Source organism: Peromyscus californicus, unplaced genomic scaffold (assembly GCF_007827085.1).
Source record: "Peromyscus californicus insignis strain IS unplaced genomic scaffold, ASM782708v3 Scaffold_11__1_contigs__length_118956290, whole genome shotgun sequence".
NCBI classification, from domain to species: domain Eukaryota; kingdom Metazoa; phylum Chordata; class Mammalia; order Rodentia; family Cricetidae; genus Peromyscus; species Peromyscus californicus.
In genome coordinates this window covers 118,257,531-118,279,938 of record NW_026294402.1, presented here as the reverse complement: position 1 = coordinate 118,279,938, position 22,408 = coordinate 118,257,531, and the positions used below count along the sequence as shown (strand labels likewise).

At 37.0% G+C, this 22,408-nt stretch overlaps 1 protein-coding gene across 2 annotated transcripts in view; it reads right to left on the bottom strand.

The window, feature by feature from the left end:
* Sacm1l (SAC1 like phosphatidylinositide phosphatase) overlaps window positions 1–22,408 on the bottom strand; it is a 70,671-nt gene that overhangs the window by 17,071 nt on the left and 31,192 nt on the right. For both annotated transcript variants that reach the window (XM_052725698.1, XM_052725707.1), the window contains 6 exons: window positions 20,373–20,432; window positions 18,695–18,728; window positions 6,868–6,969; window positions 3,803–3,888; window positions 2,429–2,515; window positions 1,623–1,691 (listed from right to left, as the gene is read on the bottom strand). In XM_052725698.1, the coding sequence (XP_052581658.1) occupies window positions 1,623–1,691; window positions 2,429–2,515; window positions 3,803–3,888; window positions 6,868–6,969; window positions 18,695–18,728; window positions 20,373–20,432 (438 nt within the window). The remainder of the gene's footprint in view (window positions 1–1,622; window positions 1,692–2,428; window positions 2,516–3,802; window positions 3,889–6,867; window positions 6,970–18,694; window positions 18,729–20,372; window positions 20,433–22,408) is intronic.

The following is a 22,408-nucleotide window of genomic DNA, read 5'->3' as shown; positions in this document are numbered from 1 at the left end:
TTTTAACAATCAAAAAACCAAAACAACAAAACAAAGCACAACTAGCTCTGGGAAGAAAACTGACTCCAGTGTTGCAACATTATAATAATCAAAGACATAATTTTTAAAGAAAATCAGTCATAGAAAGAAACAGGAAAAATAGCTTATCCAGTATACCAGAATTTAAGAGATAAAACAATCATAGTGATAAGAGGGAATTTCATTACTGCAAATGCATATATGAAAACAAACAAACAAAACTAGTTAGTGGTGGTAGCAACATGCTTTTAATTTTAGCATTCAGGAGGCAGAGGCAGGCAGAGCTCTATGAAGTTCAAGGAGGACATAGGTTCAATTCCCAGCATCCACATAGTAGCTCACAACCAATTATAACAACAGTCCCAGGGGATCTGATGATAGCTTCTAGCTCCTGTGGGCACCATACACAGACACTGTACACATAAATAAATACAGATGACATACTTATACACATGAAAATAAAAAGACATAAATATTTAAAAATAAAGGAAGGAAAGAAGAAAAAGCTTCAAATTAATAACCTAACTTTACACATTAAAGAGCTAGAAAAACAAAGTAAACCCAAAGCTGGCAGAAGAAAAGGAATGACATGATTAACGCAGAAATGAAACTAACAGAGGAGAAGATCAAACACTGGTCCTGAAACACACTGACGAGCTGGGTTACAATGAACAAGAAGATTCAAATTACTAAAACCAATAACGGTAATGAGGACACTGCTAATAATTTTTAGAAAAATAAAATTTATAACAGAATATGATGGATACTCATACCAAAAAACAAAACAAAACAAAACATGTGCAACTTAGAGTTGAACAAATTTCTAAAAAAATATAATCTACTAAAACTGAACCATGAAGAAACAAAACCAGAACAGAAAGTTGGATGTGGCGGCTCACACATGTAATACTCACACTTGGGAAGTGAGGACAGAAAAAAGGTAAGAGTTCAAGGGTAGCCTGGGCTAACAGAGCCTCAACCTCACCATCTCCCCCTCCACAAAAGGAAAATCTAAACAGATCAGTAAGTAGGAAAGAGACTGAACTGGTATTAAAGAAAAGCCCCAGACCCGATCTTCACTTATCAATTTAACCAAAAAGTTAAGGATTTAATAAAAATTAGTACCACCTTTCTTTAAACTCCTTCAAAACTAAGAGGGTAGGTATGCTCTTTAATTCATTCATCATAACCAAAAGGTAGAAATAATCCAAATGTCTATCAATTCATGAATAGATAAACAAAATGTCTTATATTCCTCCAATAAGATATTATTGAGTCTTTAAAAGTAATGCAATTCTGATAGACATAGATGGCTCTTTAAAACATTATACTAAATGAAACAAGTAAAACACAGAGGACAAATATTGTATGAGTCTACATATATGAGGAACATAAAAATAGACAAATTTAGAAGAATCAGAGAGTAAAACAGAATCACTAGGAGCAAGGGGAAGGTGCTAAAAAAAACCACACCATTTACTAGGATCAGAGTTTCTGTTTGATCTGGTGAAAAGTTGTAGAAACATTAATTTAAAAATAAATTTTCCTGTTAATTAAATTGCTTTTGTTTTGTTGTTCCTCCCCAAAAAAACATTCAAACCTACCAGATTAATTATGACTTGCTTTCCATAAATAATTACTTGTGAATCAAAATGCCTTTGGAAACCATCCATCTAGAAGAGAGACAAAGGTATATAGTTTATTCAACTACATTATATGATTATTTACCATAATTCTTAAAGTACCTCCTTAACTATTCCATTTTTTTTGAAAAGATTATTTATTTTATGTATGAGTGCTCTATCTGCATGGACAATTGCATGCCAGAAGAGGGCATCAGATCCCACTAGGGATGGTTGTAAGCCATCATGTGATTGCCAGGAATTTAAGTCGGGACCTCTGGAAGAGCAGCCAGTGCTCTTAATTGCCAAGCCATCTCTCCAAGCCTGAACTATCCCATTTTTATGCTTAACAAAATGCCAGGATGAGGACTATGCTTTCTGGATAATGGAAACACCATGAGGTAAATGGTTGTTACAGCCATTTTATGCTGCATTACAGTATCACTATTTGAAATCTGAATGCAACTTTTGACAAATACACTACATTCTATAAACCTCATTGAGATCTCCCAAGTGCTCATCTGCCATTCCACTCAGTAAGTTTTCATTCTAATACTTGTAACATGTTATTGGAGGAAATTTGTTCTTATAGCCCAGGAGAAGGGGCTTGAAGATACTGAATTTTGTCTTGTGGGGAACAAATATGTATTCTATAGGCAAATCTAAAAGCATCTTGGGTTCTGTATGACCAGGGCCCTCCCCAGGCAAGCTGGGCTCTCATATCACCTCTACCCTTCACACAAAATAGGTTCTATTTTAACCAGTGAAAAGTTCAGGGAAATACATACATGATTTGCTACTTTATTGATCTGTGGTTGTGGTTTGTACTTTAGATTTGGTCTTTGTGACCAGAAAACAGGTATTGATCCTCGAGTCTAAAAGAAAAGAGAGAAATATGAAAAGAAAGATACACAAACTAGTTTCCTCAACCTAATTATTGTAAGTAGTACAGATATTAACAACTTTGCAAAGAAAAACAAACAAACATAATCTACCAGTTACAAAAGTCTATATGCACCTTCTTAAATTACCTGTTTTGCCAGGTGTGGTAGCATACACCTTTAATCCGAGCACTGGGAGGCAGAAGAAGGCAGATCCAGGTTTAAGGCTAGCATGGTCTACATAATGAACTCCAGGACAGCCAGGCCTATATATAGACCCTGTCTCAATAAAGTAAGTTCTTGGTTTATGGAAATATGCTTAAAAAGCACTTTCCCTTCCCAGTGTTACACACATGGTGGTCTACATAATGAACTCCAGGACAGCCAGGACTACACAGAGACCCTGTCTCAATAAATAGAGTTCTTGGTTTATGGAAATATGCTTAAAAAGCACTTTCCCTTCCCAGTGTTACACACATGGCACCTGTATAACAGAAAGTTCTGTGATCTCCCTGAGTTCTAAATATATATATTATATAGTATGGCAATATGAAAAAAATAGAAAATTGTTTTACTCATTCTCAAAGGAATGTATTTATGAACATCTGAATTTGTTTAGCTACTGATACTCTGGAGTAGGAAATACTGCACAACTCCACCAGAGGCAAAAGGTGAGCAGGACTGAGTAAGGCAGGTAAAGCCAAGTATACGCTATCAGCTTGTGCTATCATCATCGCCTTAGGTAGGATCTAAGGCTTACACTGGTGAACTGCTAAACTTCCATAAACCTCACACTTACCTCCCTCTTCTTTTTGCGGGGATTTAAGGGCAGGAAGTATTCATAAGACACCACCAGATTAATAATCCTTTATTAGCTGAAAATTTTCCACATTGTACACAAAGATAGTATTTAAAAAAGAAGGAAAGATTGGTCTGGCAGTAATCACATGTAATCCTAGCATTGGGGATATGAAGACAGGAGGATCTGGAGTTCAAAGTCATATAACCAATTATATAGAAAGTTTAAGGTCAGCCAGTGCTGCATGAGACGCTGTTTCAAAAAACCTGAAGAGAAGGAGGAAGAAGAGAAGAGAGAGAGAGAGAGAGACAGAGGGGGGAGAGGGGGAGAGAGAGAGAGAGAGAGAGAGAGAGAGAGAGAGAGAGAGAGAGAGAGAGAGAGAGAGAAGAAAAGTAAGGGGAAGAGAAAAATTTCAACATGACAGAAAATAGAAGATCAAGTAGAAAAGGCCAACTGGATGACCGCCAAACATATACACTTGCCTGTACAAATGAAGCCCTGTTCCCATTGTAGTGCACGATCTGTTCTGTTTCTACAAAGTTAGCTGCATGGCCTTCAGAATCAATTCCTAACATTTGGTACAAAAGACATGTATAAAAAAATCATTAACTCAAGATAACTTAAGAATTATCAATTCAGTTCACATTAATGGATAAGTACTCATAATATTAAGTTCAAACAAATGGATAATACATTATTATTAAATTAAAAGAAGCTTGCCTAAATAGGCTTAAAGAATAGTTAAGATTTATTTACATAAACATGTAGGTATTTTTCATACTAAAAACATCCTCAAAAAACAGTCCCCTTTGAAGAAAAGAAAGTCAAGCATGCCTACAAATCCTCTTTTGAAGTTAAAACTATCATTTTTTGTGATTATAGTTGGTAATAACGCTAAATGAAAATGTGGTTCACTGCATCAACAGTACTTAGTTGCAATGCAAAGAGTCTCTAGAAGATATTTAATCATTAAATAAAAAATTGTGTCTGATCCTAAACATCCATGACCATGAACATGTCCATGAAACCTAGTTTGAAAGCACAGTGTAATGTACTTACCAGAGACTCTACACTGGTTAGGCCTTTCTGGTATCTGAAGTACTTCCGTTTTAGCTTGTTTACATGATTTACTGTTACTAAGAAAAGTCTGCTAAGCAAAAGCAATTTCCAAGGTACCTCTGATCCAGATTACCAGAAAGATTATCAGAAAGAATTTTTAACTCCTCAATATTTAAAACACTCTTTTTGTGACATGCTGTGCAATGTTCTGTATGGCAAATGTGTTGCTGATTGGTCAATAAATAAATCACTGATTGGCCATTGGCTAGGCAGGAAGTGTAGGCGGGACAAGGAGGAGAATAAAGCTGGGAAGTGGAAGGCTGAGTCGGAGAGAGTTTTCCTGCCTGGCCCACAGTCAGGGGAAATCTCTCTCACCCGCCAGTCCCCCAGCCACTCAGACCCGACCAAGTAAACACAGAGACTTATATTGGTTACAAATGTATGGCCGTGGCAGGCTTCTTGCTAACTGTTCTTACAGCTTAAATTAATCCATTTCTACAAATCTATACCTTGCCACGTGGCTCATGGCTTACCGGCATCTTCACATGCTGTTTGTCATCATGGTGGCTGGCAGTGTCTCTCTGACTCAGCCTTCCACTTGCCAGCTTTATTCTCCTCCTTGTCCCGCCTATACTTCCTGCCTGGCCACTGGCCAATCAGTGATTTATTTATTGACTAATTAGCAACACATTTGCCATACAGAACATGATGAGAAACAGCATGTGAAGATGCCGGTAAGCTACGAGCCATGTGGCAAGGTATAGATTAATGGAAATGGATTAATTTAATCTGTAAGAACCGTTAGCAAGAAGCCTGCCACGGCCATACAGTTTGTAACCAATATAAAGTCTCTGTGTTTACTTGGTTGGGTCTGACAGCTGTGGGACTGGCAGGTGATAGAGATTTGTCCTGACTGGGCCAGGCAGGAAAACTCTAGCTACAGTGACATATTTCTAAAATAAAGCATTTTGAGTTGTTATCAGGATGTCTGTAACTATACATTAGTAGATCAGAAGGAAGCAAATTTACTGAGCTACACTAGCAATGGTATCACTTCTCAAAGCTAAATTACTTTCAGAAGCAAGGCTACATTTGTTTCCTTCTGTGGTGGTTTGAATAGGAATGCTGGCACTCCCCCCACCCCCCCCACCCCCGCCCCATGGGCTCATATTAGGGAGTGCACTACTTGAGAGGGATTAGGTGTGACCTTGTTGAAGTAGGTGTGGCCTTGTTGGAGGAAGTGTGTCACTGGGAGGATGGGCTTTTGGGGTTTCAAAAGCCCAAGCCAGTTCCAGTGTCTCTTTTCTTCCTGCTGCCTTCAGATTGGGATGTAGAACTCTCAACAACTACTCCAGTACCATGTCTCTCTGTATGCCATCATGATGTAATGGACCAAACCTTTGAAACTGTAAGCAAGCCCCAACTGAATGCTTTCTTTTCATAAGAGTTGCTGTGGTCACGGTGTTTCTTTACAGCAACAGAACACTGACTAAGACACCTTCCATAATTCCCATTAAGGAACAAGATGCAGTTATTTTACAAAGAGAAAAGACGTGGAAGAAGGGAAAGCAGGAAAGAGGGAGATATCATTATGAAAAGACTTCCAAAACATATTAATTTTTTAATAAACCAAGATGTAGGACATTATAAAATATAACCACTGTCTATAAAAGGAAGAAAACATACCTATATTAATATAAAGTTACAGTGTAGGATAAGTAAGAAATTAATATCTGGTTTAACAGAGGAGTAAGAACCAAGCAGATTAAATGGGAAATTTCTATAATTCTAAAAATAAAATTCATATTTAAAATATGTCCTCAACGCTTAAAAATCCAAGAAAATATGGTTAAGGAGATGCTAACTATAATTTGGTTGAGGCCATTCCTAGTGGCTTTTTCCCAATGCTATAGCATCTGTAATAACATTAGTCAGATATTCTCTATATAACTCTCTGGGCTCAAAATTACAGTTATTTGTTTAGTAGGATTTTATTCTAATATATTATGGTTGAAAGCAAAATAAATGTTGGAGAATCTTCATATTCACAATAACTATAATAAACATCTTAACAGTTTGGTTGGAGCAAATTAGCATATTTTTAGTGCAAAGCCTACAGAACGCTCAAAATTTAAACAATCTACAAACTGAAGTCATAAAGTAAAATGGTTACTTTTATACTTGCAAAGAGACTAAGAGTAATAAGAGAAATACTATCTGATATGAGTGTAAATTACTGAATACCACACTGATTTTAGCATATGTTCAGACACCCAATAAACGTGTAGCTGTTCTTAAACAGTTAAAGGCTATTAATTACAGTAGCTAGAGAAAAGCACAGAAGACCTATTAATTATTATAATGAGGACAAAAAACATCAGAAAGGGTATCAAATAACAATACATAAAAGGTCACAGTTAAGTCATTTAGGTAAGTGTTAAACAATGGAAGATATGGCCCAGTTATGCTGACATGAAATGATTCTTACCTCTTACATAGTATCGCACACCAGCTCTGAAACAACTCCTTCTAGAGATGAGAATCCAATCAAAGTATTTTCCATTAATAGAACATGAGTGCATAGTAATAACTTAACTATATTAAGAAAAATCTAATGTAGGAATAGCTCTAGATTCAATACAAATCTATTTACTATAATAGGAATGAATTGTCTTTAGGAAGAAAAAAAAAAAGACAGAATATGCAAGTCTTTCTGGTTCTTCATGATTATTCCCAAATCTTTAGTATCTTCATTTCCAACTGTTAAGTTTGTCAAGTCAGTTCTCCTATAGTGACACATGTACAGAATATTTGAGAACTTTGCTAGTGTTTCTATTTAATTTTTTCCTTTCCATGATATCTTCAATTACTTTCTAAAAGTATAGAACTAGGTGTCAATGATATCACCAAAAACCCTATTCTGAATGAAAACCAGAAATCTGAAAGAAATTAACCTTCAAATTAAGAAATGGAAAACAGAATAGGAGCTAGGAACATAGCTCAGTCATGGGTTCGATCCCTTGTACTGCAAAAAGTAACTACTTAAAAATTAAATGAAGAAGGGCTAGAGAGATGGCTCAGTGGTTAAGAGCACTGACTGCTCTACCAGAGAACCCAGGCTCAGTTCCCAGCACTCACATGGCAGCTCACAACTCTCTGGAACTCCAGTTCCAGGGGATTGGACACTCTTCTCTAGCCTCCTTGAACATCAGGCACATATGTAAATGCACACATGTACATGAAAGCAAAACATACACATAAAAGAAAATAAAAATTAAATGAAGAAAAAATGCTATTGTAGTTAAAGAAAAAAAAAATGAAATACAGCCAGGCAGTTGAGGTGTATGTCTTTAATCCCAGGGCTTGGGAGGCAGAGGCAGTCAGAGCTCCATAAATTCAAGGACAGCCTGATCTACAGAGTGAGTTAGTTCCAGGACAGTTAGGGCTACACAGAGAAACCCTGTTTCTTTAAAAAAAAAAAAAAGGAAAGAAAAAAATCATACGTATAATTCATACATGTAAATTAATCACAATAGTTGATATATGAAGATTTACAGATTGAAACAAACTAAATGCTTTTTCTCTGGAATGTAAAAAAATAAACCTAAAAGTGAAAAAAAATAATGTAAAAAATATGTAAAATGGTAGAGTGCATTCTAGCATGCATGAAGCCCTGGATATGATACCCAGCATGACATAAATGTTATGACAGATGTAATAACACATGAATGTAATTTCAGCACTCAAAAGTAGAAGGTTCAAGATCATATTCAGATGTACAGAGTTCAAGGTCAGCCTGGGATTTCTCCAAACCTTTCCTTCAATACTAGTCACTGAATTGTACAATTAAAACTGACTAAAATGGTGGCTTTTAGTCAAATCTATTTGATCAAAATAAAACCTTTGTAGGCAAGTGCATCTCTGAAGCATGCTGAGCTTGCTCCATCTGACTCTATAACTGCCATTGAGAAAGGGACCTGCTGTGGTGTAACAATCTTTGTACACTGTAAACACGTATTACTCTCATTGGCCTATAGCTGGGCAGTAAGAGATTCGGTGGGAAAATTCTGGGAAGGGTGGAGTTAGAGAAGTTGCCAGGAGATGCAGAAGGAGCAAGACATGCTGGAAGACAGGTAAAGCCACATGGCAGAACACAGACTAATAGAAATGGGTTAATTTAAGTTTAAGAGCTAGTTAGTACTAAGTCTGAGCTATCAGCCAAGCATTTATAATTAATATTATGCCTCCGTGTCAGTTATTCAGGAACTGGTGGGTGGGAAAGAAAAGTCTGCCAACAGGGACCACTTATTTCATTCCTTTGCTTGGTTTTCTAGTTTTGCTACTAAACAATGTATTTATTCTGAACAGCTTTTTACTTTTTTTGCATGAAAGGCATTACAATGTAAGCATTCCTGAAGCCTTGCATGCTCTGTATGTTTGAGACTCATTCACTACTACAATTATTTAATTATCCTCTGCATAAACATACTACTGGTTGGTGTTTTGTATTGTTATGGTGGGGAGTATTAAACGGTTAACCTTCCTGCCTCAGCTTTACATGGGGCTGAAATTACAGGCATGTACCACCACATCAGAAAGGATATACTACTTTATTTGTCCAGTCTACTGTTGATAGACATGCAAGTTGTTTCTGGATTCTGCTGTCATAACCAGTTTCAACAAACATTTCTTTATGTGAGCCTGTGGACATGGATCAAATCATATCCACCATCTGATACTATCAGAAAACGTCAATGGACTTGATAATTATTTTAGCTTATTCTCTTTACCCACTCTTGATATTGTCGAGTTTATCCAACTCATGGAGGAATTAAGAGGATAACAAGTTTTATTGTTTCACTGGCCATATTGTTTATTTTTTCTAATTTGTTTAGGTTTGCCCTGTTTGCTATATGTAACATTTTTCTTAATATAATTTTATTCACTCATCATAAAGCATAATAAAATAATCCATGAGCCTGCCATCCAACTTCAGAATACAACCAAGTCTCAACTTACCCATTTCTTCTCCTTTCTAGCCAGCTGAATTTATGTCCAGAAATAACGACTTTTAACAAGTTTGTGGCAACCATTCTGTCTTTCTAGTTTCTATACCTATAATCATCACTTAAAAAACAAAAAACTTGCATTTGAGCTTTATGAAAATGACACTACACTACAGCCTTCTAAACCTGTCATTTCTCCCCATAAGTTCCCAGAGTTATCCCAGAGCAATTTATTCCTCTTCAGAGTTGTGTGTAATCTGAAAAGGACCAGACCACAGAGACCTAATTCCTCTATTCTATGGGGCTCACTATTTTGTTATAAAATGCTGCTATGAACTTTCTTTTATTTTTTTTTATGAACTTTCTTTTAAATAATTCTGGTATGAACGCATTAGGAATTCAAACAAGAAGTACTGGCAAATTCTCAAGAGATCAATGGGAAGTACTAACAATCACTGCTGCCTGTCACCACAAAATTCACTGATGGTTCCTTAAGCTCGCAAATAACTTCCTTCAAAAGTCATAGCACCAGAGAAGATTCCACGGCAGTATTATTTCACTTGCTTGCCCAAATTAACTATTTTGAGACTGGACACAAAGATAAAGTAATACATTACCCTGCTGCTAGAGAGTTAAATCTGGTAGAAAATACAACTGCCTTTATGACTCATTTTCCTCTGATTACAGAAAGAGTACGTGTGCATGCAAAGACACACCAACCACCAAAATGAGATAACCTTAGAAAAATGAATGAATTCACTACTCTTTATCCAGAGTTAGACCCAGGCCCACCTAACCCTACTCCCCAGGAGGCCCACTCCACACACTCCTCAATTTCCACCACTAATGGCTAACAATGTTTCTTCATATTTCACTGAAAAGGCCTATATGCTCCTATGACATATTACCCACCGAACCTACAGCCAGGCCAGAATTCCCTCTTCGTTCATATACTCAAAGCCTCACTCCAGTATGCACCCTTACCATCCCCAACTTCTCTAAAACCTTTCTTAGCAGACTTCATTAATTTCCTCATTTGGAGAGGGAGGACAGGAACAGGAACATAACCTCCTTCCTGAATCGTCATATCTAACCACTATCATGTCTCAGCTGTTGACACCCTCTTCTTGGAAACACTGTCTTCACTGGTTTCCAGGACATTCCTTTCACTTGCTTTGCCTTTCCCTCACTGGTCTATGTTAGTATCTGCATAAAGCTTGAGCAACCATATAATCTGCCCTTTCAGTTCACTCCCTGTGGTTCATTTTTAGAAGTCTTTTATGTAGTCTAATGCCTACAGTACATGGCTCTAGCATTTTCTTGTGATATAGAAACTCTTTCCAACAATACATCTCTCTCTCTTTAGAGTGTATATCTCCATTTCTCCCTTTAATAAGCTCATCTCATTTCATGGATTGAAATGGCATCCTAGCACTGATGAGATGGCTCAGTGGATAATCAAGTCACCTGTCACCAAGCCCACAGATCTGAGTTCAATCAATCCCTAGAACCCACAAGACGGAAGGAGATCTCAGACTCCTAAAAGTTGTCCTCTGACCTCCACAAGTGTGCACATTCACACAAAAACTAAACAGATGTTGTAAGAAAGAAAGAAATGCCATCTACCCTGACCACCCACAAACTTACATCTGTAAGGCCAGAAAGATGACTCAAATGGGTTACTTGCTACCAAGCCTACAAGGAGCTCAATCTCCAGGACCCACATAGCAAAACAAAGAATCTGGCCCCTGAAGTTGTCCTTTGAACTCTACACATGCATCATGAGGAGTATGCCATCTCACACATTCAAAACAAAAAGAAATTATGTCTCTCGTGTGAACTCTCCCCTCAACTCCAGTTCTATTAATCTGGCTCCTCCCTCACATCTTCATTCACCTATCTATTGAAATGCTGAGCTTCACAAATTAATGATACTTTTCTCCTTCCCTCCTACCTACAGACTTCATCTCAATGGACGGTTTCCTTCCACTTAACATGACAAGAACCTTACATTTTCAGCAATCTCTTTCATATTCCGTATATAATCAGAAAACCTAGTTAGCTCAATTTTTCCAAAGTTACCTACCCGATCACATTGATACCTTCCTGGTTCTTGGAAAAATCACCTCTCACTGGCATGACTTTGTCTCCACCTTACTCACACTTGGCCTACTGCTGTAACAGAGGGGTGCTGTCTTATTATGGCAATCCTCTGTTCAACCTCTACTCTCTCAAAGAACTTTTTCATCATATGTAAAGTAAAAGTCACAACCCTCCCATGGACTATTGAGCATTGAATAATTTGGGTTAAGAACCTCATGAAAACATCTCTCCCTGCCTACAGTATACTACACTAACATATACTTATTGATCTCTGTAAATATGAAACCTAGAAATACATTCCTAGTTAAGAAACTACACTAAATAAAAGTCCATTTCAAGCTTTAAATCCAATACTAAATAGGTAAGTTAATTATAAAGCTGCTTAGAAAACAAGTCTATGATCGTATTTGACTATTGTTGCAGGATCTTTTATCACACTGTGTGAAGATGTGTCACTGTTTTACCTTGCCTGCTTAATAAAGAACCAAAGGGCCAATAGCTAAGCAGGAAAGGTTAGGTAGGACTTCTGGGCAGAGAAAGGAAGTCAGGATGAATCTAGGCACAGAGGAGATGCCAGAGAGACAAAGAGGGAGTTGAACATACAGAATGGAGGAGAGGTAAAAGGCCACATGACAGAACATACATTAATAGAAGCAGGTTAATTAAGTTATAAGAGCTAGTTGGGCACAAGCCTAAGCTAAAGGTAAAGCTTTCATAATTAAGTCTTCGTGTCATTATTTGGGAGCTGGCAATCCCCAAAAGAAAGTCCTACTACAGATTATTTGTCCATTCATAATCTCATTTTGAAAACAAAACAATATAGAAACAATTGACCCAAATCCTTGAAAACTACTTAAAACATATCTGTTCTTATTTTATTCTTCGAAGAACTTTTAAAAACTTGGTGGAGGGTAGGGGTAGCAGCAGAGCTGAAGATGTAGAGTACACATGTCTAGCATGCAGAAGGCTTGAAATCCTAGCACTTGGGAGGTAGAGGCACAAAGATCAGAAGCTCAAGGTTATACTTGGCTACATATTGAGTTTGGGGCCAGTCTAGGATACATGAGACCTATGTAAGAGAAGGGAAGGTGTTACAAAATATTTGATTACACTGTGTAAAGATATGTCACTGTGACTTGGCTTAATAAAAAGCTAAATGGCCAATAGCTAGGCAGGAGGTACAGGCAGGACTTCTGGACTAAGAGAGCTCTAGGAAGAAGAAAGGGGGAGTCATCAGCCAGATGTAGAGGAAAAGGACATGCAGGAGGAAAGGGAAAAGCCAAAAGCCACTTGGCAGCACATAGATGAAGAGAAATGGGTTAATTTAAGTTGTAAAAGCTAGTTAGAAAAAAAAGCATAAGCTAAGGCCGAGCTTCCATAATTAATAATAAGTCTCTGTGTCATTTTTTTTTTTTGTGAGCTGGTGGCCCAAAGAAAAATCCATCTACAGGAAAGATAGGAGAGGAGAGAGGAGCAGGGGAGGGGAGAGGGCAGAAAAAAGAGGAGAGCTAGACAGGGGATGAAGACAACAGACTGAACAAGGGCTTTACCTTGAGATTTTTCTGATTTTTTTTTTATTTCCCCATAACTATAAAAAATATTTCCTCCATTGTGGTGATATATGTAAACAATTTCCTAAATCTATAATTTATCCTTACATGGACAATATTTTACTAGCTGATTCAAATGAAGATAATTTAGAAAGAATGTTTGAAGAACAAAAGAAAATTTTGTCTTGTTAGGGATTACAAATTGCTTCTGAAAAGATACAAAGAGGAGATTCTATCAATTATTTAGGATATAAAATAGGTCTACAAAAAAATTAGACCCCAAGAAGTGAAAATTAGGAGAGATCGATTATAGACTCTTAATGATTTTCAAAGATTATTCAGAGACATTTCCTATCTACGGACTGCTGTTGGGGTAAAAAATGATGAACTGAGTAATTTGTTCAAAACCTTAGAGGCTGAAAAGGACCAAGAAAATTATCAGCCGAAGCTGAGAGAGAATGGGCTTTGGTAGAAAAGAAAATACAGGATGAACATGTGGATCATGTGGATCCAAAGCTTGATTGCATTTTGCTTATTTTACCATCTAAGCATTCTCCTACAGGAATTTTAGTGCAGAGGGATATATTGGAATGGATATTTCTACCAAACAGAGTAAAAAATTAAAAACTTATGTGGAAAAAATCTGAGTTGATTTTAAAGGGAAAATTGAGACTTCATTAATTAGCAGGAATAGACCCAGCAAAAATTAACTAGTGATGAAATTGACAAATTATGGGCAGAACGTGAACCTTGGCAAAGAGTTTGCAGTAATTTTCTGGGAGAGATTAAGAACAAATATCTCAAAAGTGATAGAATTAAACATATAAAGAGAGCTAACTGGATCCTGCCTCACATTGTATGGGAAACACCAATATCTGGAGGCCCTACATTTTATACAGACAAAAAAAAAAAAAAAAAAAAAAAAAAAAAAAAAAAACAAGGAAAGGGAGGTTACAAATCAGAATTCAGAATTTAAGTAAAGTGGTTCAAAGTCCTTATAATTCAGTTCAAAAATCAAAATTATATGCTATTCTGATGGTATTAATGGAGTTTTTGAAACCTCTCACCATAGTTACTGACTCTCAGTATGCTGAAAGAGTGGTCTTACATACTGAAACAGCGGAATTTATCCCTCATGAGTCAGAATTAACTTCATTATTTATTCAGTTACAAGATACAATCAGGAATAGGAATCATCTCTTATATATAACTCACATCCAATCCCATTCAGGTCTGCTAGGACCTCTAACACAAGAAATGATGAGATCGATCAACTATTGATCGATCAACTATTGATAGGAAATGTGCTGGAGGTCTCAGAATTTCATAAAAAACATGTCAATAGTAAAGGTTTAAAAAAGGATTTTTCCATAATCTGGCAACAAGCAAAGGAAATTATAAGGAAATGTCCCACTTGTTCTTTTTATAATCAAACTCCACTACTAGCAGAATGTAACCCAAAGGGTACTCAGAGGAATGAAATCTGGCAGATGGATGTGGTTCATTTTGTAAAATTTGGAAAACTGAGCCGGGCGGTGGTGGTGCACGCCTTTAATCCCAGCACTCGGGAGGCAGAGCCAGGCGGATCTCTGTGAGTTCGAGGCCAGCCTGGTCTCCAAAGCGAGTTCCAGGGGCGCAAAGCTACACAGAGAAACCCTGTCTCGAAAAACCAAAAAAAAAAAAAAAAAATTTGGAAAACTGAAATATGTACACCATACATTGATACCTACTCAGGATTTCAATGGGCAACTGCTCTGAGTTCTGAAAAGGCTGATTCTGTAATAACACATTTGCTAGAAGTTATGGCCATCATGGGTATACCTGTACAAATTAAAACTGACAATGCTCCAGCATATTTCTCTGCTAAAATGAAACAGTTTTTTGCTTATTACAGGTATACCACACAATCCTACGGGCCAAGCAGTCATAGAGAGATCAAATCAAACTCTGAAGGACATGCTAAATAAACAGAAAGGGGTAGCAACAACTCCCAGAAATAGATTACATAATGCTCTATTAACTTTGAATTTTCTCAATGCTAATGAGAAAGGAACAACAGCTGTGGAGAGACACTGGTTAATAGAAAGAAAAAAAAAACAAACTACAGAATCAAATGAGCCTGAATACTTTAAGGATGTGCTAACCTCAGAATGGAAACCAGGATTTTGGGGATGAGGTTTTGCTTTTGTTTCTATAGAAGAAAAAAAAAAAGCTATAGATACCATCAAAATTGGTAAAGGTTCGATTTCAACGTGAGACCTCTCAATTAGAAGAGGTGATAGTTCATTAACTAGCATGACCATTCAATTTAAATTAACTTATACAACTAACAACAAATGCATTTCATTTAATCAGCTATAACTTGCCAAAAGGGAACCTCCCCAAAGTTAGGCTTGGGGAAGGGTTTCTGTTTTTGTCTTTCAGGAGAATGAAGGCTAAGGAATCTGAAGAACACTGGACAAATGAGACATCAGAAGAAAAATAAATCATCCAGAAAAGAATGTCCCAGAAAAAAAGAGTAAATTAGCCTATTGGTATATCATATATAAAATTTCGTAAGTCTCCTAAATGTTTGTTTCTGCTCTTCTCTACAGACCCTTAACACAAATGGTCTTTTTGTAGTCCCAGTTCAATTAAAAGGTAAAGCTGGCTTTGGAGTTGGAGGCTCTCTCCTTCTCTAAATCCAAGCATGCTTGTTAAAAGAAAATGCAAAATCTCTATTATCATGTCAGAAGAGCCATCTGATATAAGACAGAAGAAAACCAAAACTAAGGGACTATTCTATTGCCACTAATCTCATAATTCTTTGGTTTTGACTCTTTAAAACTTTTTTTAAGGTATTAATTTTATATCAAAACTTACAAGGTTAATATATATATGTATATATTAAACTTGTGTCATGATATTAATGGTCATATAGAATACTAACATTCTAGAAAAAAAGGTTTCATCTAGCTACCTGTACATATTTTCGTGTTTGAGTTTCTATCAGTTTTCTGCAGGGAATCATGACCATGCCTAACAGCAAATTTGAAGTCTCCATAATTGTCATTGTTTAGGATGGTTGGTTACAAGTTGTTATTGTTAATGGTCAGGATAAAGGCTAAACAAAGGAAATTAGATTTAAGGTTCTTGTTTGGGGAAAAAAGGAGGATATAGATAAGAGGTAAATTATTCAATCTACTCTGAAAAGAAAAAGAGAGAATATGGATATATGATGAGATAAAAAGGTAGATTATTGAATCTACTTTTAAAAGCAATATTTTAATTTTAAATATTTTACATTGGATTGGATTTTTGTATATTGTATACAAATTATGTATGTTGATACAAATTTGAGATTGATTTTGCTAGAAAATACTATACATATATTTCTAATTTTGTTCAAGGTATTGTACCATACAGTTCATTTAACAATGTAATGCAAATTGCTAATCCTTGAAAGTTATTATTACCAATAATTAGGATATAAAGAAATGAAAGTAGTTACTCATTACAATCGAACTTGTAGTCATATTAGGTATGTTTTCAAGGTCAAACAGAGATTTATTTTAGATAGACAGGTCATCTTCAAACCCTTCAGAGATCTATAGAATACGGCATTTAAGATGTTTTAATAACATAGATCTTTTCTTTTTTATGACTATGAGACATGTCTGCTCCTGGCAGCACCAATCTACTTCAGAGAAGATGATGGGCACTGAAGAAACTCCATATGGAGTTTATTTTCATTGTGGTAAAAGTTAGTCACTGGGCAAGAAATTGCCCTTACATCGACTGCTGACAGTATGTTGTCCAGAATGGACAAGCAGGACACAAAAAGAAAGGACTGCCAATCCTTGCCAAGACAAGGTAGGATGGCTCTTTAGAAAATCCTGCTTCACAGATCAGTCTGTCAGATATGCTAGGCCTGTGGACCAAAGATGGGTGCCCCAACGTTGCAGAGAAACCTCAGGTGACTGTCCAGGCAGCCAGATGTTTGTCATAACTCACATTTTTTGGAAGTCATTTGTTTGCACTTCCTGTTTAACTAGGTAATATTATTTCCTTCTCGAGTCTCTAAGGGAGTTGAAGATTAGATAGTTGTAGTTACAGTTTTCCTTGTTAACAATGTCAGAAAAGAAACTAAGAGGTGTAAAATATATTTTATTTTGTTTGAAAGACATCAAAAGATAGTTTTTGGTTGTAAGACAAGTTAGGATAGAAAGTGAATTAGGTACATTTTGGACTTACCAAAATATGATAGATAATGGAATATTTTCTCTCAATTTGTCAAATGCAAATGGACTAGACATTGTTGATGTATTTATTGCCTGTATATATTGTATATAGTTATTGTATATAGTTTTTTTATATTAGTTATAATTTTTTTATTTTAGACAAAAAAAGGGGAAATGTGGTGATATTGTATTTGTGCACCCCAATAAAGCTTATCTGAGTATCACAGGAAAAAGCCAGCCACTATATTAAACATAGAAGTCAGGCAATGGTAGCAAACGCAATGGTAGCAAACGCTTTATGCCTTTAATCCTAGCATTCGGGAGGCAGAGATTCATCCGGATCTCTGTGAGTTCAAGGCCACACTGAGAACAGAGCCAGCCATGGTGGCACACGCCTTTATTTCCAGCACTAGTTAACCATAGAGGCCTGGAGGTCTATACAGACAGACAGGAAGTGATAGAGCTGGGCAGAAAGAGGAAGTGAGATGGCAGGGCACAGAAAGGATGTAGGCGTAAATATAGAGGAAGTAGCTCTCTCTGGAGGCTGAGGAGTTGGTAAGGTGAGCTTGGCTGTGGCTTGTCCTATTCCTTTGACCTCTCTACTTTCATCTGGCTCTGAGTTTTTTATTAATAAGACCATTTAGCAATTCATCTTACACTCCATTACTTAATAATATAAAAATTTTATAGTAGCATAATGAACAAATAAACCCGACTACTAGGTCAATAAACTTCATCGTTGTACTTGACACAAAGATGCCAATTCATATACAGGGTCCTGACTGCAACACTCATTAGCACATACTGCACCTTCCTTCAGTAGCCCATTCACTGTGAGTTCCTACTTTATTATGGTATCTGATAAGAACGTATTCTTGAAATGAATCTACAATTAGATAACCAACACTTGTTTTGTATTTACACTTTGATTTTCCCCAAGTGTTATTCTTTGTATTCTATTTTCATATTTCTATCACTCTTGAAATGATAATTAAAATTTATAATAATTTAAATAATTTACTTCTCTTCAAGTTTTTGATCACTGTCATTCTTAAGTCTGATTTAACACTAAGGAAAAGCATCATTTAAATAGGTTCACTCTATTCTTCTGTAATTCACTGCTACAAGATAACTCAAAAAGGGCAAGATACAGTTATACATCTTTCCTTAAAAGCCACCAGCCATCAAACTCTTGAACAAAAATATACTCTGTAGAAGACATAATCTAAAAAGGGGAGAGGGGTTGTTTACAGTCTGTGCTAAGATTTTACATTTATACATTAACAGCAATTTCTAATACTGAAATACTCATCTCACATCACATTTGAGACTCTGCATCTGTCTTAAAATTTAAACTTTCTAACATTTAAACATGTAAAATAAAATTTAAACAAAGACTGTAGAAACTAAGGTGCAAAAATTTCAGATAAGGATACAGCCATGTAACACTGGAAGAGCAAACCGATGGACCTAAAAGAAGATATACAATGTATTTAGAATCAGCACTCCTTAAATAATAAACCATGTAAGACATATTTACACACAGGCAGTAATATACAAATATAACCATACAGTGAGAGTTCATGTAAGTTCTAATGTTAGGGAAATGTCTATAATGTTGCAGGTAAAACGGCAGTGTAATCACTAGGGTTTAAATGGTCACAGATAAACACCAGTAAAACTACATGAAGCTGAATACTCCTTCTCAGTCTTTGCCTGTAACTCTTCTACTTCTAGAAAAGTTATAGGCTAATGATTTGCAATCTCAACTACCAAAAATAAATAAAATATTCTGCAAACAGCAAAAAACAAATCACTTCTACAGATCTAAGTGCTTTAGCTCACACCTCATTTATACAACACAGGATGAGGTTGGTGGTGAGTTAGGGGAGTTTCCACCTGGCCTGAAGACTGAGAACAAGAACTCTTGGACAGAAGCCACGTTTGCAGAGGTGACTAATTAGAACTGCAGCCCTGTGGAGAGACTGGAAATGTTGCAGGTCCAGAAGCTAGTTACCTTGTCTTAGGCTAGTCCTAGCCTCTAAAACAGCCATTCCTTCCCTAGCTCTGTGTCAGAACTGACATTCTGTGATTAATAGATTAAAAAAAAAAAAAAAAACCCTTTAGGAATCTATTCAATTAGCAGATCATTAGCTTCCATTAAACTTAAAAGCTAAGAATGTCATCAGATAGCATCCTGGGCCTATAGAAAATCTTCCTCCCCATCTTGCTATAACTGCCTCTTCGATGTACACACCAACGTATTTTAAACTTGCCTTGCTTTATGACTTTCATTGTTTTATAAAACTATAAAAATCTCAAATTTCTTCCACATTGAAACATGGAATTTGGAGTTAGCCTAAATCTGTGTTCCTAGGCCATGGTCATTCAAAATGGCTCTAGAATAAATCTTACTCCTTTTAAAATGAGAACTGTGGTTTTTGCACTAACAGGACTGAGCCCCTATCCCTTACTTCTACATTATTCATCAGTACAACTCATTCTAGCTGTCTTAGAGAAAGTTAATGTTTTTCATTTAAAGCTTCCCATTCATAAGTATTACAGTTTGTACCTTAAGTGTCCCTAAAAGCTTATGTTTTCAAAGGCTTGGGAACTGGCCAGAGAAGCTCTTGGACTTTAGAAGGTATAGCCTAGTAGAAAGAATGACAGTCATTAAAAACTAACCTTTATAAAGGCACTGTACACTAAGCCTATTTGCTTTTGTTGACTATCATCAAGTGAGCAATTTGCTCCATCAGTGTACTCCCTGGCATGTTCTCTTGACTAAAGACCCAAAGGCAAGGGAGTCATCAGACAGTGGAATGAAAATTCCGAAACCCCTAAGCCTAAACACTCTCTCCTAAGTTCTCTCAGACATTTTATCTCCATGTCAGGAAGTTAACACAATAGGAGATTAGATTTCTACATATATCAGTAAGAGAGGGCAAGAATGGGTGTGTGTGTGTGTGTGTGTGTGTGTGTGTGTGTGTGTGTGTGTGTGTGTGTGTGTTATAGTTAGAATTATTTACCCACTCCCTAATGAGTGGTTAGTCATTTTAACACAGTCAAACATGTATTATGACAAGAAAGCATATTCGAAATGGAGTACATTACCTCTGGCTGAGCAGACAGTTCTCTGAGCAGATGCCCGTTCCATACAAACCGCTGATCTGCCTGAGAGAAGTTTTGAAACTTAATGAAATATCTCCAGCCACAGTAAGTGTCCCCAAATGGAAAACTACACTCATCAATGCCTCCACCTGATGGCTAATATGAGTTTCTCTGACATGTCCCAACAGAATACACATCATTTCAAATCTGCTCCTCTTCTTCCCATTCCTGTCTGCCTTATCACACATAGAAACTCCAGGTATCCTCTCCCATTTTTCTAGGTAATCACTGGCCAAGAACTAAATCTCTTTCAGAGTCTACACTCATTTCTCCATCTCCACTACCACCACCAAGGACAACACCTGATCCAGTATAGCTATTGCACAGCTACTTGGCCTCCATCTTGCCCCCACTCCTGACTGGCCTACTCAAGGATAAAGGAATTCTACACATCCTTTCTGCTGTCTCCTCAGTTAGTTCTTCAGTGACTGCCATCTCAGAGCCAAATCTTTGCTTGGTCTCCCTGGAGATCTGACAGCTGCTATTTAAAGGTCTGACCTCCCCTCTGCCAGGCTGATAATCCATCACAAATACAGAGGAACCCGGGTTTCTTCAGCTCAGCACATGGGCTAAGTAGATAGCACAGCGCTGAGCCTTACTCTCTCCCTCCTCACACCTAAGGTCATAGGAAATGACCTATGGTGTCATGGCCAGGGGAATATCATATCTTTTAGTTTGTGTTTCCAAGTAGTTTGTGCTACTCATACTTAGGAGTTATCATTGCACAATGGGTTCGATTACATAACTAAATATTTTACAAGTCAGTGAAATGTAAATAATAATGTGCTATTTCTAAATGTTGAATTATTTGTAATACAACTTGATAAAAAGCATAGTGCTAAAACAAATTACCGTTGAATTACGAGTAGAAGCAGCAACTAAAAAAGGTTAGAGGAATAAAAAGCCACAGGATTCTGCCACATGGCTTTATAAGTGTCAAAGTCTTTAAAAAGCTGAAATGGAAACCTTTAAGAATAAAATAACAGCTGGAAAAATAGAATCAAGGAACCAAAACAAAAAAAAGTCCTTAATTCTATGCAAAAACACTGACCATTCAATGTTAGTTTTTTTGTCTTAAGATAAGGTTTCACCCCATTCAATGATCGAGGGAACTGGATGCAGAGATCCACGGCTAGGTCCCGGGTGGAGCTCCGGGAGTCCAATTAGCAAGAAAGAGGAGGGTTTATATGAGCAAGAATTGTTGAGATCAAGGTTGGATAAAGCACAGGGACAAATAGCCAAACAAATGGAAACACATGAACTATGAACCAATGGCTGAGGGGCCCCCAACTGGATCAGGCCCTCTGAATGGGTGAGATAGTCGATTGGCTTGATCTATTTGGGAGGCATCCAGGCAGTGGGACCGGGTCCTGTGCTCATTGCATGAGTTGGCTGTTTGAAACCTGGGGCTTATACAGGGTCGCTTGGCTCGGCCTGGGAGGAGGGGACTGGACCTGCCTGGACTGAGTCTACCAGGTTGATCTCAGTCCTCGGGGGAGGCTTTGCCCTGGATGAGGTGGGAATAGGGAGTAGGCTGGGGGAAGGGGAGGGGGGCAGGAGGGGGGAAAACAAAGGAATCCGTGGCTGATATGTAGAACTGAATTGTATTGTAAAATAAAATAAAATTAAATTAAAAAAAAGATAAGGTTTCATTAATCAATTTTATGAGTCTCTGTGACATTTTTATTTAGCTTAAAAAAAATTCCCTAGCTGGGCACAGCAGTGCACACTTTTAATCTCAGTACGCATGAAGCAGAGGCAAGCAGATCTCTCTGTGAGTTCAAGGTCAGCCTCATCAACATAGTGAGTTCCAGGACAGCCAGAGTTACATAGTGAGATCCTATCTCAAAAGAAAAACAAAAATATTAAAAAAAAAAAAAATTCCCTTTCTGTTACAGAAGAGATAGCTTCTGGCTTCTACAACTTCTCTTCCCACTCCTTTGCCAAAAGCCTCCCTCTCCCATTATCACCTAACTGAT